Genomic DNA, 18,616 nt, shown 5'->3' with positions numbered 1-18,616 from the left:
AATGCTATTTACTTTTTGACACTTAATATAGAATGACAGTGACAGCCTGCTTTTGTTTAAAGTGGATATTTTCCCACATTTATCCTGAAACTCTGCAGATCTGATAAAAGTTCCAACTCTGGTCTTTCAGGTCAGATGTAGATGTTTTTTTTTTGTTGTTGTTGTTGTTTATTTTAAGAACAAGCACAGTTTGACCCCCAGATAAAACCATTTTACACTCTTTTTTTCTATGATATTCTAAATTATGAATTTTTGCAGTCCTAGTGTCACTGACAGCGTGACTCACCTGTAGTTTATCTAATGCCATTATTATTGGCAGAGCTGTCTTCACAGACTGCTGCAGAGAGACTCAATCTTGAAATTGTACACTCTGTACTAAATTGTGTTTCCAGTTAGGTTTATTGGTTCCCACCATACAGTCCAATGTAGCAATGCCTTTCTTCCGGTTAAAGTGGAGAAACAACATGAAGGCACACTTCATATGTATGAGTTCACATCTTTCTCTTTTTTTCTGTTTTGATTTATGTCTTGTTTGACAAGAGTAGTGGATTCCTGGGTTCTGTATTTGTTCTTGTCAAACATTTATTTGATATATTTTCTAAGTGAACACAGTGAAACCTCAGTGGTTTCTCAGTTTTTTTTTGGTTTCTCTTCAGTGCAGTCTGTAAGGGAACTTAAGCATACATTGTGGGGCTAATCCTTATTTTTTTCCGTTTGTTTCAGAGTAAGAAGGCTCATATACCATATCGAGACAGCAAGCTGACGAGGATACTTAAAGACTCCTTGGGGGGCAACTGCAGAACTGTTATGATTGCCAATGTTAGCCCATCATCCAAGTCCTACGATGACACCCAGAACACACTTAAATATGCCAACAGGGCCAAGGAGATAAAGTCCTCGGTCAGTGCTAAAGCTTTCACATAGTTAACTGTGATATAATGGCAATGAATCTTCTAAGGAAATCCATGAAATCCTTTGAAAACATTACATTTTTCTTTTCCAATGCTTGCCTTTCAGCTCAAGAGTAATGTTGTGAGTCTCGACAGTCACATCGGTCAATACGCTGTGATCTGTGAGAAGCAGCGGCAAGAGGTAAGGAAACTCCACAATCATGGCCACGTTTAATCAGTCAAATCTCCCTCATTTGTTTTGAATTAGGATATTTACAGTGAGTTGTCCTTTGTTTCTGACTGTATTTTTAATGCCTTGCATCTCTGAAGATTCTCCAGTTGAAGCAGAAACTAAAAGAATATGAGGAGAAAAACGCCGTGGCTTCCAACACGATCTCCTCCCAGAAACAAGCGGAGTTCAAAAGGTAAGCAGGTGGTCTGATTCCCAGTGAAACCTGCAACACGTCACTCCTTTTGGCTTGTCATAAATCCTTCATGTCAAATCCCGTTATTGGAATGTAGACACCAATTCAAGTAAAAGGAGCTTGTGAGACGTTTTGCCACCAGCGTAACTAAGGTGTTACTACAGCAACTGGTACACAAACGCTTGTGCCTTGAGAATGAAAATCTTATTTAATCACTTGCAAATAACAGGGTCAATCTTTGGAAGATTGCATTTGAATCACTGAAGCAGTAAAAGAAAACTACCCATGAGGCGGGGTGAAGTAGAGGTTTTCCTTCTCTGTGTTTTATTCTAGCTCTTTCCCAAGCTTTTCCAAGTCTCAACAGGATATACAATCCTTACGTCATGCTGTGATTCTGCCCCTGGGTTCCCTGAGCTTGGAAAAAAAAAAAGGAGAGAAAAAAAAAAAAACCTGACAACACAACTAGCTCACAATGTATGAATTGTGCTTGCAGTTCTGAACTTAAGCCTGGCTCTATTGCAGATCGAAGCATTTCAAGTAATAGATGGCGTGATATTCAATGAAAAACTCTACTTATTAATATTTTTAAAAAGGTGTCTATAAAATTGTTTATTTATGAAGTCATGTACATTGTCTCAGCAGAGTTAAGTGCCCTGTCTATCCTGTTTTTCCCTCAGTTATCAGTGAAATATGAATATATCTGATTTCCTGAAGCAAATCACTGTGTGTGTGTGTGTGTGTGAACATGTTAATATATTTACTTACGTAATTTATGTTGTGCTATATAATTGCATCTAAGTCCGTTAAAGGAGTTTTCATCTGCTGGTAGGCCCAGGACTTACCGAAGCAAGTGTCAGAACTGATAGTCCCCCCTAAAGGCTCCTCAGCTGTTGTTATAACCTTGATAAATTCACATAACATTTATGAGAACCGGATATACTATATAGCCTCCTTGTTAAATATGATTTATAATTTTTAAGCAGCTTGTTTGTGTTACTGTTATGAAATACTCCCACATGAACCTGACGGTTAGACCTCTTGGAAAATTGTTTCTTCCTGGAAAATGGTCCACCTCTGCTGATGACCTCATGCTGCCCTAGTGGGTATAACAAGTCACATTGATTTAAGACAAAACACACACAAAAGCTTTCAGTCGAAACCTTGCTGCCCACAAACCGGTGAACTGTTTCTTTTTTACACCTCAGATTTATAAATACAGGGCACATGTCCTTTTTTAAGTGTGCTTCTTTTTAACACCCTTTAGAAAAAAATGTCTTTATAATTGTGTTTTAAGTTAAAACTGGAATGAGAAGTTGAGATCTATAATGCATAATTGTAATATTATACATCTTAGTCATATAGTGGTTCTCCCTTCAAAGCTCCCAGGGTTGCTGTTCAGTTTTAAAAGTCCTGGAGAAGTACGGGATTTCCTTTTTTCATTTTCTACGTCAGTATAAGTATGGAAAAAGAAAATGGTGTGGAAAAAGGCTTGAGTTTCTACATCTCTCTGACCTTATTTTCTTTCCTAAAGGTTACAGTTTTGAATTTATAAAAAGTGAAGGGATTCTTATATTTATTTATACTTCATAGTGCTCTTTATTTTTAACTTTGTGTCATTAAAATAAGATATTTGTTAAGCTCTTCAACCTGCCCAAAGTGTCCAAAGATAAATACACATTCATTTAGAAATGTTAAAAGGACCATTTCACTATTCTTTTGTACTCAGACATTTTTAGATCAGGGTGTTCAGAATCAGAAGTCAACCTCAGCACTGTTTTCTCTTTTTTTTTTCTTTCTTTCTTTTTTTTTTTTATTAGATGCCCAGAATATGTTGAAAACTGATAGAATTAAAAACTGAAATTTCTGCGTAGCAACACATTTAATTTTGAAATGGAAAATATGTAGGAACCCTGAATCAAAAACTGCAGTGTATTTAATTGGGAGGCCAACTCAAAGGATTGTGAAGTGGGAGGTAAACGATGCACAGTTAAGAAAAAAAAAAAGAGTGGTATGTATTTGTGATATTCTACTTTCAGCTGATAGATTAAAGTATATTCCATTAGATGGAAGACCAGCTTACATCAGTAAGCTGGTCTTTGCTGTTCCACTTTTTAATTTTTTATAATTTTAACAGAAACGTGTGAAAGCCATTTAACTCTTTAGACTTCACAGTTATGCACTTCTTTGTTTTGATCTGCTCAATAAAATACATTAAACTTTGGTTGTAACATGAGGCTTAAAGGTAAATAAAGATTTATGTTTGCTACAAAATTTATATTTATTGATTAATAGAAACGGATGCATTTTCAGTGTTTAATTGCTTCTATTGGTTCCTCTAGTTTCCGGTGTACTTTTTTTAGACAAGCATGTCTTAGATCTTGGATTAACGGCAGCTGTGCTCAGAGGCCAGAGGATCAGGATTGAAAACTGTTGCAATGGACCGTTTAGAAAGAAAATGCAGTTTAATTCGGATCTTCCTTTTTTCATTTCCTGTCTGCCACGATTATGCAGCGGGGAATGAACGCATGTAGAGTTTTAATCTTGAACAGTTGTGTCCTTTTTTTTCAGTACAAATGATACACATTTATTTTCCTTAAATCACACCAGCCAGATCTTATCATCTTATCTGACTGTCTGTAAGGCATAAAGTGGCATCTGTCGGGGTATTTGGGTTGGAGGCGGGGGTATGAGGGAAAAGCTGAATGAGTCTCTCTCCCACATGCTTCATTCACTGGCATCAGAATTCACAACTCGCACAGAAAGAGGCTCTGAATAGAGGCTGCACGCTTCTCACGCTATTAAAAATTCAACAGTCTAGCAAGGCCACGGCGTCTCCTACGTCACTAGAGTTACATTGAAGAGTGCAGTCACATTTCAGCGACAGCTCTCCAGCCTTATTTACCTGCATGCCTCTCCTGCCTTTTATGCCGTCTTTACTCAACTAGACAGCATCCAATCAGAGCATCAGCTCTCCTCTATTTCAGGAATACATATGTGCATCATATAGCTAAGAATACCCAACTTGCTCAGTTTGAATACAAGTGGCATGTTCAAGAGGCTGCAGACCTGGAGTTTCTTTGTTTGCCTTCAGATGTACTAAAGATGTTAGTCATCCAGCGATGTGATATTTGCGCAGCATTGCTAAGTTTTCACTTAGCCAATTTAGGTATGCTTAAATAACAACATTGGGTTTATTTTTGGGGGGAAGTTGACAATTAATTTATGCAGTTTCCAAAGAGCTTGCTACGCAGTAGGGTGGAATCTGCATTAGCTATGCTGCTCCACAGTCTCACACCCCATTGTCCTTTACCTGTAAAGGACTCAGTCATGCTAAAAATAATTGTCCCGAGCCAGTAATAACATTCATTCTGACTTGAACAGATACCACCCAACATTAAACATGGCTATTCACAGATGGCATTAAGATCTGAGCTAAATGATCCACTTTTCTGTACAAACCCTTAGTGAATTCAGTCTCTTGTGCTACGTCATTTACAAATGAATATGGTTTAGTTAGGTTTCAAAATTTATCTACAGCAATCAAGCTCAATGAGAGAAATCCCAAATGGAGCACGGACGGGAAATAAGAATCGAGCAGAATTGCGTAGGCCAGACTTACAGAACACCCTAACCTGTTCCTAAAACATTTTCTACAACATTAAATAACAAGCATCACCAAAATTATATTGGTGGAATAAAGAATCTAAGTGGATGGCATTTGCATAATTAGCTAATGTTTAGTGCAATCCAAGCAGTTCTTTGTGATGCTGATATTTTATGCATTTTTGAGATAATTTGCTATGTATTATGCAGCTTTATCAAAAGCCATCAGCTCTGCTACTAAACACTTTTACTACACGCATAACCTAAAGTGTTGCGGCTTCAGGTGATTTGCATTCATGTTACAAAGCTAATGCAGATAAAAGTATTCCAGTCTCTCCAAAAGCGCCCTGAGGGATGCCGTTTCAGTCCGTTTTGTGTGTTCACACATGTATTTAAAACCCTACGGATTTAATTAGATTGCACAGATATTATTGCCCGATCTGAGCGCTGCTTAAGAAGTTTTTCCAATGTTTTCTATCCTTTTAGGTATATTAATAATGGTAATGCGCCACAAGACTTTTAGGTATTATGTAATTATTGCCTGTCTCTCAAAAGTAGAGTTAAGTGATTAACTCTGTTGCTCCATCAGTAAAAAATTAAGTGCTACAGCTTCAAAAGTAGATTTGTTGGGTGTTGGATCACAAGCCAAATACAATATAGCAACTTTTAGTTTTGAGCCTTTGCTGATGCATGTACCAGGCCGTTTGCTCACATTTATTTCTTACATTTGTTAGTCATTGTTCTAAATCTAAAGCATGATAGAAACTGTTGGTGGTAAATCATTTTTTTTTAAAAGTTTGATAAGAAGCAAAACTTTGTAAAGTAAGTAAAAACAAACTCTCATTCCTCCAGAGTGTCAGAAGCTCTGCAGAGCATCTTCTCCAGCCGTGCTCAAATCAGGCGAGAGCAGCTGGATCTAGAGCGGCAACTGAAGGCGAATGAGCTGCGGCAGCGCTACAGTGAGGAGGATAACCTGCAGGTCCAACATTTATGTGCCAAAGAAAAGATGGAGAAGGTAACTGATGCACACACTGCGTGATCTTTTTGGATTCCAAGCTGCTAAGTCATCATTTCAGTTTTCTGTTCTGTTAGCCTCTTAATTGACTGCACTTTTGGAAAAAGGTCACTGTTCATCAGTTTTTAGGTATCCTGTCATATTTGAAAGGATTACAATGTTTAATGCCAATATTTACTCTAAATAATTTTCTTGAGAGTTGCTTTTTACAATCATACTTTTTTTTTTAGAACAAATGCCTTCATCTCTAATTCTGTATTGGCCTGATTGCATAATATGTACATATGTCAAAAATTTGTACTTTTTTTTTTACATTTTCAACAGGCCACTTGCAAGCACGAGCGCAAGATTGCCAGCTTGCACACTCAGCACCAGCACATATCAAAACGTCTGAAGGAGACAGAGACACGTTTTCTAGAAAATGATGGTTTGCTTCACCGAGTTGAAAATGAGATTAAGTTGCTGAAGTCAAATGATCAGACCTCAGAGGTGAGTAACACTCTTTAACCCATTAACATCTGGTAATAATGAACAAAAGTTCATTGTGACAAAGGACAACTTAGGACTTTCAACACACTTTCATTAAAAATAAAACAAAAATATAGATTTTATTCCTTCTTCTGCAACAATTAAATTATTGTAGTTATTACAATTTGGCATTACATGTATTATCTGTACAGTCTATTTTAACGGATACACTGAGTTGAAAAAAAATATAGAATAAACATCTACAATATTTAGTAGCTTTTCTCAAGGGTTTATTGCACAGAATATTATACGTTTTTGCTCTATAATGACACAAGTAGAGGTTCAGATAAATAGATTAATTAACTGGGCTACCTGCTGAAGTAGCTAGCTTACAGTAGTTGATTGTTTAACAGGCATTGTGCTCAAAACTTGCCAACCAAAGTTTTAAAACTGGGTTTCATGGATAAGGGCAATTAAGGCGCTCCTTTAATTTCCACACCATGAGAACCTCCTTTCAGCCAGCTGACAGGTATTGTGAAGCAACTGGTCAGAGACGGGCAGAACCCCTCAATCTGGCACTTATTCTTGTATCTTATTAAAATGATTTTAAACTAGGGACGGCATCACGACATACTTGCTTACAGCAGACCAAATGTTTACCAAGATAAACTAGACTTTAAACCTGTCGAAGTCCATTTAAAACTACTGTTTTGTAAAAGCCAACAACAGCTAAGAGTGACTTTGGTGATAGAATGCTTACAGGCTATTTTCAGCCATTCAGGAAAAACAGATCGCTGAAGGTAAGGGTGAGGCAAATTAAATGCGTAATTGCATAACATGTAGACTGGATGAAATGTAGGAAGGCAAACGGACATGATTAGATACCAAGAAAAACGTAACAATGTAGGTCACATTTGTCAAAAAGCATGGCTTGTTGTTTTTTTGTTTGTTTATTTTGGAGGGTAGGCTGTCTCACTGCTGGCATCGTGACCGTCTTTGTTTCCTTCCCATCTGTTCTCTCAGTAATTAGAAGCATGTTTATTTTATTTCTCCAGCTCATTCGTGGATCAGTGAAGAGAATAAATCAATACCCTTTGCTCATCCTTCACACAGCGGCCGGTTACCTAAAACCATGTCCATGTTATTTTTTTCTTCTTTATCCTTTCTTCCAGGAACTGACCCAGAACTATGACGCACCCAGCGGTCAAATGTTCTCTCTGCTGTTGCTTCGTAGTTTCTTTACGTCACGATGCTCTCTTTTCCTTTTTTTTCCCCCCCTTTCCTCCCATGCTCTGAACTGTCTACTTTTCTGATGAAACATGGATGAACACGGAACTTTTTGTCCTATCCTTAGCATAATGATCTCAATCCAACCTGTTCAGTCTCTTTCTGCCTGTTAGAGAGTTTGTTCAGTCTCTTTTTGTTTGAAAGTTGGTGCTCTCTGAACTCACCTTTTTCTTTCTTTTTCAGGTGTTAGAGAAGGACTTGTATTGCCACAGACTAGAGCTGCAGGTGAACGATCTCAAGCAGCACATAAAGCAGATGGTTGAACTCACTTCGCTGCAGGATCAGGAGAATAAGCGCATGCAGAAGTAGGTAGACCGTTGACATATCTGACCTATTATTGTATAAAAGGAAAGTGCACTTATTTCAAATGCGTCTATTATTTTTCTTTTTACATTTCAGAATGTTAAACATCCTGCTGCCCGCTTACAGTAGGCAGTACGCTGCATTACATGGTGTTGGCTTGGTCAGTCTAGCAGATGAGATGGAAAACCAAGACCTGGAGCACGTTGTGTTGAGGGAGAGAGGTGTGGTCTGGGCAGACCAGGAAGGGACGGGGCAGCAGGTGAAAACTGAAGAGATTGGTGACGACTCACTGGAGACATGTGGGGCAAGAAAAGTTAGGCTCCACAGTGAGCTGGCTCCTGTCCTGTCCTTCTCACATCTGCATTACCACCAGAGTAGCCCCTGCAGTAAGTCACCTTTTTTTTCCTTTCTATTTTTTCTGTCTCTCTCTCTCTCTCTCTCTCTTATTTTCATATCTGCATATATATCTATATTCTTATATAAATATAAAACTAAAGTATTTAATGCACAATATAAGGAATATGGAAACATTTGATCACTTTTTTTCGGCTGCTTTTTCTATCAGTTGTATTGTAAACTTCAATGGCAGATTGTGTCTCTATAACAGTTTAACTTAACTGAAAACAATAAGTATGCCTACAATTAAATGATTAGGAAAGATAGAAGAATGTTTTGTTCTCTGGTTCCTTTAGCAAGTAATAATTCATAAAGGCCATTTAACAAACTCAGCTCTCCTCAAAAGAAAATGTTTGATTACTGCAGATTTTTAGGACTGAGGAAATGACCCGAGTTACAAGAAGCATTTACTGTCATCAGTATATCATGTTCAGCACAACTAAAACATTGTCCTAAACTGAGTGCACCATGTCAGCACAGATTCTGTTTGAGAGTTGAAGATTGTCTAGGTGCACCAGTGATTTATAAGGCAAATGTAGCATAAGCACATTTCCAGAGGTGAAGCCATGTTTGTCTTCTCTTCTGAAATGTATCAATAAAAACGTTTCCTGGATTTGTTAGCCATGAGATCAGAAAAGAGTTTTGCTAAGGTTTTTTTTTTCCAGCTAGTCAAAAACAGGAAATATGGATGTTATCTCTTCCATCACCAACATTAATATAAAAATCATCAGGTAGAAGAATGGAGTCAAAATCCAAGCAGATAATGGATGGTGGTTGGGGAAAAGTCATCAAAGAACTGCATACAGTACCGTGGAAGTCTGCAGATCAGTCAAGTGAGAAGTGCTCACAAGATACATACATGTTTTTGTAATTGTTGTTTTACTTTAAAAATATATATATATTCATTCTTTTTTTTCACCTGCTCAACAATAAACTAAGCATCCACTGTTTTTGTGAAACAAATGAAGTAGTAATCATTATAAATCCAAAATATAAGAGAGGTTTTGAAGGTGTGCCTTATGGAAGGAAAACAAGGTTTGGTTCGGTCTTTCTTTGAAAATCTTATGTCCATATTTAAAATCATTCCAGCACTTTGACACCCCTTGCTGCAGATTATCTCAAAGGTATTCAACGACACAGAGCTTGACCGGACAGCAACTGATGTTGAAATGTTTTGTTACAGAACCCATTCTACTTTTCCGTACATTATAGGTTCACTCGTAAAGCTGAAGTTGGGAGGAGCTCCACATGTTCCACAGATTATTTCCTTATGTTAGTTGCATGTTGTGTGCGCTGTAGTTTGCCAGTTTCCCATCAGAAATAGCTGGGCTATGACACAATTTACACAGTCCTGGCCGAAATGCAACAAAAAAATAACTGAGACTCATTAGACCACCTATGTCTACTGCTGTTCAACTATTATCAACAACCTCACAAATGTTTCAGTCAGTTAGCGTTCAGTGGTGTGGTTCAAGGAATAGCTCTCTCTTTAGTGCACATGCGAGTTTGGCTTTATGACTTACACCTCTGCCAGGTGCAACAACTTTGCCTTCCACCCATTTTGCCTTCATGCTCTGCAGCTGTGGGACAGATGTTAAACTTTCTCTTTCGTTTGTTACAAACATTCTACTATAAAAGCCTTACGCCTAGATCTGTGTTTCTCCATTCCAGTCCTTCTGGGATTACTGCCCTGCATTATTGTAGGTGTTTCCCTCCTGCCACACACATGACTTGAATAAGTGGGCGATTAGCAGGCTTCTGCAGCACTTAATGGTGTTCAAAGAAGGTCATGCGATTATTTGAATCAGGTGTGCTGGAAGAGAGACGCATCTAAAATATGCAGGGTACTGGAATGGAGAAACACTGGTCAATTTAAAGAAACTGTTACTAAAATCTGATTCAACAAACCAGCCCTACTGGCTGTAAATAATGTTCTCAGCACGACCTGCTCACGTCACATCTGGATGTTTTACAATACCTTTAAATATAAAAGCTGGCTTTCCAGTCGGAGTGAAATAGCGGCGGGTGTGTTTGGCTTTAGTCCAGGGTCTGGTGTGTTTTGTTGGAGCCATGAGACTGCATCTTTCAGTTTTCATTTTTAACTGTCATCCCTGCATGACCTAGCAGCACCAGCAGCTCATGACACACAAGATATGGCAGACAGTGGAGCATGAACTGAAGCTGGCCAGCAGTCCTCGCTGCAATAGTGCCTGTTGTTTGTTGAGAAGTAAAGGCTGCACCTGTCCCTCTGCTCCTGTGTTTGCTTGTTTTATTTGAAAGTCCTTCTTGTTGACTTTTAATTAAATTAAATGTCAGTACAACAAAGGATCCAGTGACATATGAATGGGGATATTAATCTGAGCCTGTTGTTTGTCATAGTTTAAACTTTAAGAGATAAGATGTTTTATTATGAACCAAAACCCAGAGATACTAGTGGGGGTGGGGGGAGGTTGTTGTCAACTTGACATTTCTCCTGCACCTCATGCTTCGGCTTTATCATCAAATTTAATTTTCTTAAACACACACGAGCCAGTTTCTGTTTACATTCACAGGGTCTAAGTAAAATTAAGTGACACAACATTTTTAAAGAGTATACTGTAGGTCGTGTTTGGATCGTTTTATTGTAATGGAAATAATTTGTTGAATTAGTTTTTTATTCTCTTTTCAGGTGCCGAGAGACTCGGTAAAAGAGCGTTCTACTGCAGTGCAGCTCCGACTCTTAAAGGTAAATGGATTTTCTCTCTTCTGTTGCAAAATTTCTGTGATTAGTAACCTCTTTACACATCTTAATCATCTGGTCCTCTCAATTCCTCTTATTTATTCTCCCCTTGTCACCTTTTAGTCACTTCTGCAAATACGCATTAAACGACTGCTAAAACAGCAATCTGAAATCATAAATTATTATTAAAATGCAATATAACTTTGTAGAGGTTAACGCAAAGCTTGAAATGTCTCTTATTCCTTTTTAAAGCTGCAAAGAAGTTGTTCAGAGTACTAAAAAAATACACACAAACAATAAAAGTCATGCATGTAATATTTTTTGATTTATGACGCTGCCACAGACATTCTTTCCAGGCCAAAACTGAAATAGTGAAATGAGGTAAAAACTCATGAGAAGTATTACATAGAGAACTTTTGAGAAGCTGTTATAGAGGAACGTTGTGAAATATCACGTTCCAAATGGTGGTAATGATTTTTATGGCAGATGGTTTATGTTTTATTGAGATATTTTTGCAGGAAATGAAATATGAGCATGAAATATATTTGCCAGTTGAACATAGTTTCTTGCGTAGAAGAGAAATATGTACACTCTTGGGAGTTTGCCACATTCTCTAATAAAATTTGACAATTACTCATTGTTACAATGTAATTATGTTTTTGGGTTTTTTTGGGGGGGGGGTTTTCTGGTGCGGAAGGAGCATCTCAATTTAGATTTTTGCCTTTTTCGTTTAAAATTTGTCTTAAAAATATTTTACAGTTCCAAGTTTCTTTTTTATGATTATTTAGCCACTTTATGGAAAAGTGGCTGGATATTTTCTAATAATTTGCCAATATATAATGCAGCCTTTCCTCTGCTACTCCTAAATGAAATCCACTGCAAAATAAATAAATAAACTCCCCTCTGAAGTCACCTGAACAATAAATTGGGTCCTTCTCTGAGTAACTGAATGTCAGTATAAATACAACTGTTTGAAGATTTAGAGGTTTTTGTTAGAGGACATTGGTAAACAAGAGTGGGAAACCCAAGACAGGCTTGTAAATCTGCCTTCTTTGAGGAAACTGCAAGATTTCACTGTTATGACAAAATGAGTGACCAAAGGAGTTCCTGATGGCCTTCGTCCCAACTTATTTCAGATCATAAACAAGCATGTAGCGTGTAGCTGTGAGCTGAACTGTCAACTTTCTCATGATCTTTCTCATGAGCCAAGACTTTGTATGGCGCTCCAAACCGGAGCCGGCCGACGGTCATGTGATATTTCTTCCAATTCCCAATAGTCGCTTCAACAGCTGTCGCTTTCTCACCAAGCTTCTAGCTGATGTTCTCTGAAGCTATGATCAAATGTAGAGGTTGTCTTTTGTAGATCGACTCTGTCCTTGTTTATTGTTGACAGCTCGTTGGTGTATCCATGGTGATGGAGAGTTTTGAATTGAATAAACTGATTCTGTGCTTTAAACACATAAAAAGTTATAATCAGCTGCTCAATATATTGAATTATAGTTGTCACCGTGATATTGTTGTCACAATTGCTTAGGACTGCTGGATGCAATATCTGGTTGGTTATTATGATTCCTGCCTGGGACATGCGTTGACTTTCTGCATGCAAATAACTTTTATAGACTTAAGCTTCCATCAGTGTGCAAATTTGATGTTTATTTCAGCTGACAAACTGCTTAAACTGGAGAAATTGTGATGCTGGAAAACAAGTGGAAGAGTGAGAAACCCATAGGTCGATCACCATCGATATCTTAATCCCAATTATCAATATCCAAGTCAGCATTATTTGATTTCCTAATGTTGTTACAGCGCTAGTCAGGAGAATCTGGAAATTATAAATTGAATTTCTGCGCAACCTGGACTCATGACTACTCTGTCGGAACCAGGATTCTGGTTGTGTTGGACTGAATCAGATTTAATTTTACTGACTGGTTTGCAAACCACCTTTTTACTTTTGCTATGTGCTGCATTTTTTCCCTGAGGTTTGGGTTGATATCCTGACGCCCTGCATTGAAATGAAGCTATGATCAAATGTAGAAATTGCCTTTTGTTTATAAATAACATGCATGAAAGCTCTGCTTATGCAAATTATTTTGTCATTTCACGTGTTCAATGTAATTAAATCAGAAGCTCTCTCTGTTCATAAATATTTTACTGCTAATCGTCTTAAAATTAAACTGCAAACCGCCCGGTTATAAACTCATTTATGGATTCTTGATTTGTCATAATTGAATCATTATTTTACTGAGCTACTAATATCACATATCTACTCACAAATAAAGATGTGCAGATTTATCACCTGTGCAACCATTTTCACTGGTGATGGCTGTTTTATTATCCAAACTCCTCCTGATTTTCATCCTGATGCTGTTTATCAGTGCCTCACTGCTTCCACAACGCCTGATGGTCACTGCACCATGTTATGAGAAATGGCTCCACCCTGCAGCTTGCAAAGCCAATCATATTTCAGTGGTTTCAGTGAGGGTTGTGGTTTTGAAAGAACATTAACTCTTCGTGGGGTGCATTACAAGAGCCAAGTCCACAAATCTGGTCACTGCGATGACGGCATCACTGTGTTTTCATGAAATAATCCTTACCTGATATTCTGTATGAATTTTCATTCACCTGTCTGCCACGGGATCTGCTTCAGGCGTTTGTTTTTATATTATAATAAATCTTTTACTTTTTAAATTGTCTCATTTACCTCTTCCTGCTTCCATTTTAGTCATGCCTTTTGCTTCAAACACATTTGGTTTTCTGTTCTCTTCCCCACTGCGTTTCTTTCATCCTACCCTCAAATGTTTTTCCTCTCTGTCTGTCTAGCATCTAACCCTCCCAATCCCTCTTGAGCTTCATTCATGAAAATGCAGATCCACAGCAGGGCAGGGAAAAACGTCAACATACGTAAACTCCCCTGCTCCACCAACCAGAAACGGCGCACTATAAAAAACAGGCAGCAGCAACCAGGCGACCCTAATTCAGTGCAGCTCCCACCAGAAATAGCAACTCATGCATGTATTAATCCCCTACTAGCCAAAAATATGTGATTTAAGAAACTCTGCTGCCATTTATTGCTGGGGACATCTCCTCTGCCACAGGAAAAAGGGTATTTATCACTGATTCCTCACACGGAGCTCTGTCTCAAGTATGACTCATGTTTGCTAAAAATTGCTTTCGATATTTGGGGAATGGTATAAATCAGTCGTTCACCTTTTGCATTTTGTGTTTTCACTTCCTTCTTCCTTTATGTGTTGGCATTTTTCCCTTTTTAGCCCCCTGCCCCCCTCCCAGCACCCAAAATGATGCAGGCATTATGTTTAACCTATTTTTGTTCTGTAACCTTAACAACTTTTAGTCATTGTTATAGTTGCTGGATATGTGTTGCACAGAAAGCTTAAGATTAAATAATGTCTGTCTTTAAAAATGACAGTTTTGTGTTTCTTTAACTACAAATTTAAAAGAAATCACTCCATCTTATCCAATGTAATTTCTTGCAATTGTTCTGAATAATTATTTCACAGAAAATCAACTGTTTAAAAGGTTTAAAAACTTTATTTTCTTAAGTTGTGAAGAAAAAGAAGTTGCTTGCTTGTAAACGCCCTGCTTCCTGATCTATTTTTAAAAAGCGCTGCTTGTTAGGTGAATAATGCATGTCACAGCCCTGTTCTGATATTTTAAAGTTTTTAGACAAAGGTGTAGCGCCATCATTTGAAACGGCCTTATGTCAGCCTGACTTTAGTATTAAAGGAAAATGCTCCACTATTTCTTCATGGTTATGTTCGAATTAAACTTCTAAGCCCATTGCTGGCACTTTACTTATTTCTGATTACAGATGGGATGTGATGAACCGTTTTCGTTTTTAGTGAAATTTGTTTGCACCCCATTCTTCTTTTCTTAAGTGATTTCATTTTTCTTACATGTTCAGGAGGCACAGTATGGTGGTATAGAGCTGAACAACTAAATAACCTTCAGTTTATCATATTTTGAATGCAAATATTACTTAGATAATCTGTTATTCACATCATTTTGGGTTCTTTTTTAGATGGAGGAGATCTGCCAGATAAGACGGGAGACAAGCCTAAAGTGTCCATCAGGAGAAATCTCTCCACGTTTCTCCCACCACAAAGCCCACAAAGCGTCGTCAAGTCCCAAGCATTTGAGGACGGCATGCTCCCACTCCAGTGCACACCAGAACCTGCTCAGCTGCCACCTGGCTGCTCCAGCTCCATGGATCCAAACAAGACATTTGAAATCATTGAAAATGACGATCAGACCGCAAGCAATGCAACCATCATCCTAAGCTACGGTAGCCCGTGTCAAGCATCGACGTCCGCCGATGTCTCAGGCTCCAGCCAACTAAAGCTTCCACACAGAGCAGCGGAGGGCAACCAGACCTCTGCCAAAAGGTTAGAGAATAATCAGCAGAGCTCCTATGTGGTATTGAAAGGTGTAGAATTTGAATTTATTTTTTAATAATTATAATTATGAAAGGTAAGGAAGTTCTATATTTCCCAACCTTATTTCCTATCCAGTTGTCTAAATGTAGACTCCTTTCTTCAGTTCTTCCCTCCTTGTATTATTTCTTCCTCATATATTCATTCTGTCCTCCATCCCTTCTTTCTTCCTTGTGCCCTAAACTTATTTTCCCTCATCTCTCCTTCTGTTCTTGTTTCTGTACTTCCTGGTCTGTACTTCTCTCTCTTCCTCTTTTGTCTCCTTCCTTCTTGCTTGTGCCCTCCTTTTGTTTTTCTCTTCAAACTTGCCTTCTGCTCTTGTGTCCAACATCCTACCTCCCTCCTTGTGATCTCCCACCTTCTATGCATTATTTTCTTCTTTCTGTCTTTCCTTTCTTTATTGTGACCTCCTTGTGTCCTTAGTTTTGTCCCTATGTTTTTATCCTTATTCTTTCCATCTTTCTTTCCTACCTTGTGTTCTGTACTTACATGTCACTTCCTTCATTTCTTCCATCCACAACTTTTTTCCTACTTTCGTCCTTGTGACCGTCCTTCCCCCCCGTTATTTCTTCCTGTCCTTTTTTTTCTTGTGACCCCATCCATCCTTACCTCCTTTCTTTTTTTCCTTTGTTTTCAGTCTTCCCCCTTCTGTTCTTCCTTCCAGTTTCTGTTTTGCTATTTTCACATTTAAGTCCTGCCCACTATAGAGAAATCTCACAAATTAATAGTAATCGCTAGTGTTTTATTTGTGAAATTGTACTTTGTGTAATTTCTACTTGAGGAAAACCTTGAGTCATGTGTTTTTGTTGGAGTTTAGTTTTTTTTGGTAGTTGTTAAAGATTCACCCATCCGTCCTCTTACACCCTTATCCCCTGAGGGGATAAGGGTGTAAGCCCATTGACAGCTGGTGCCTATCTCCAGCTGTCAATGGGCGAGAGGCGGGGTCACCCTGGACAGGTCGCCAGTCCATCGCAGGGCAACACATAGAGAGACAGGACGAACAACCTTGCACACACATACTCAGAGACCAATCAACCTAACAGTTTTTGGACTGTGGGAGGAAGCCAGAGAAACCGGAGAGAACCCATGGATGTACTGCGAGAACATGCAAACTCCATGCAGGAAGACCCCGAGCAGAGAATCAAACCCAGGACCTTCTTGCTGCAAGGCAACAGTGCTACCAGCTGCGCCACTGTGCAGCCCGTGTTAAAGATCCTTTCTTTTTAATCAGTTCTTACGAATAATATGTGAACCCACAAACCACATATTTCTGAACGCACCCATTACTCCAAGATATCTTCTTTTTGTTGTTAAACAGCTGTGTGAACTGTTTTAACAACACGGCTTGGGAATCTGGTCGGACTGGACACCAATAAGCAAAGATTGAGATTAAGATGAACATGTTAAAATAATAGATTTAACATGTTCTATTAACTAAAGCACAGATGGTCGGGTCTGGTTTGGTGTTATTTTGTGCGATGATACAGGTTTGCAAAAATAGAACAAGGCCGCATTGCAGCATTTAGGGTTAGAAATGATCTACAAGAACGTCCTGTTTGGTTGTAATTATGCCCTCAAGACGTTAATATCAGTTTAAAATCGACACTGGGCTTTGTCTTTGTGACCAGATCATTTAGCTATGCATGTTGATGCTGGGTACGATCAGAGCCGTGCAGAGGAATGAGCAGCAGAACACGCTGCATAAAAAGGAGTCCCACTTAAACTTTTAATATATCAAATAAATATTTGAAATATTTTAATGACTGACTGAGATGAAACTCACCGTGATGTTACGAGTTTTTGGGGTTTTTTTCCCATCAAATGTTTCAAAGCTTAATTTATCTTTCTGGCAGACATCGGAATGTTTCTAAGCTGCAGTCTGTAGTGCAACCAAGTTGTCCAAAAGTGGAAAATCCTCCAAACCTTATTCAAAACAAGGCTGAAACTAGAGTGCACACACTGGATTTTCTCACCAGCCGTGGGTTTACATTCTGGAAGAGTGGGTGAGGAGGCTTAAATCTGCTGAAAAGGGCGGCTCGTTCAAGTCTTCAGCTGGAAATGGCAAACTGACACAGGAATTATTGGATTGTTGTGGAGAAATTTGATCCTCAGCAAACTCGAAAACAGAACAAATGTTTTGCCTCAGAAGAAATGTTTTATTACAGAAAAAGATGACAGAGAAGTGCACCACACAAAAACACATGTAACACTTTTAACACTACCTTAAACTGGATGATTGGCTCTGTGAAAACGACTCGGATCGTTTTATTTATATAACACCAGTTCAGAATAAATGTCATGGCAAGTCAATTTCCAATTATGCTGGAAAAACACAGCAGATCGACTCATACAGCTGGAATTCAACCGTGCAGACTGATTTATAGACGGGCAGTCCAACAGCAGCAAGATTATTTAAATTGTTTTTGTGGTAGAAGTCTGAATGTTTCTAAGCAGGCTAAATAGGCAGCTAACAGATATTTTAAAAACTGAATTTTGACAATGCAGTTTATTCTGTTTTCCAGACAGGAAACAAATGGCGCAAATTATAAACTGTTAAAATGTGAATAAACTTTTTCCAGACAGATTTTATCACGCAGATTTATTCAGCTTGATTTTGTGGTGTTTATCAACCACAACAGCAATCTTAATATCTGATATTGGCCCAGATTTTCATATTGGTGGATCCTTATCGAAAACATTTCATTCCTTGATATTCCTGATAGTCAATTTATTAGTACTGAAATCTCTGGCTGCAGTATGAAATATAGATTTGTGTTCATGGGGAAGCATGCCGATCACATTTTAAGGGATGTTTTCTACAATGTTTTTTCTTCAGTCAGTAGCATTAATGTAAGCTTTTCTTCTGTAGACAAAATATCGGTCCTTTGCAAGAGACGAAACGAACCAACCCGACCTACATGGACATGACATCAGCTGCACAAGGAAAGCGTAAATTCAACCGGTAATTTTCCTCTTTTGTTTTCAGATGTAACTCCTGATGTAACCCAGATGTAAATCCTAAAGTTTTACCGAGTACTATTGTTTTTTGTCTTGTTAAT

The 18,616-nt window shown here is 38.3% G+C and overlaps 1 protein-coding gene across 2 annotated transcripts in view; it reads left to right on the top strand.

Annotated features, from left to right (window-relative positions):
- Positions 1-18,616, top strand: part of kif18a (kinesin family member 18A) — a 29,535-nt gene that overhangs the window by 9,781 nt on the left and 1,138 nt on the right. For both annotated transcript variants that reach the window (XM_014998828.2, XM_014998827.2), the window contains exons 7-16: positions 724-900; positions 1,018-1,092; positions 1,221-1,315; positions 5,771-5,933; positions 6,258-6,422; positions 7,872-7,993; positions 8,088-8,377; positions 11,056-11,112; positions 15,146-15,509; positions 18,427-18,519. In XM_014998828.2, coding sequence (XP_014854314.2) covers positions 724-900; positions 1,018-1,092; positions 1,221-1,315; positions 5,771-5,933; positions 6,258-6,422; positions 7,872-7,993; positions 8,088-8,377; positions 11,056-11,112; positions 15,146-15,509; positions 18,427-18,519 — 1,601 coding nt within the window. The remainder of the gene's footprint in view (positions 1-723; positions 901-1,017; positions 1,093-1,220; positions 1,316-5,770; positions 5,934-6,257; positions 6,423-7,871; positions 7,994-8,087; positions 8,378-11,055; positions 11,113-15,145; positions 15,510-18,426; positions 18,520-18,616) is intronic.

This window comes from Poecilia mexicana, unplaced genomic scaffold (genome assembly GCF_051168715.1).
Source record: "Poecilia mexicana isolate PSO_F unplaced genomic scaffold, ASM5116871v1 scaffold_3, whole genome shotgun sequence".
Lineage (NCBI taxonomy): Eukaryota > Metazoa > Chordata > Actinopteri > Cyprinodontiformes > Poeciliidae > Poecilia > Poecilia mexicana.
The sequence above is the reverse complement of the archived record's forward strand: the minus strand, read 5'-3'. Positions and strand labels throughout refer to the sequence as shown.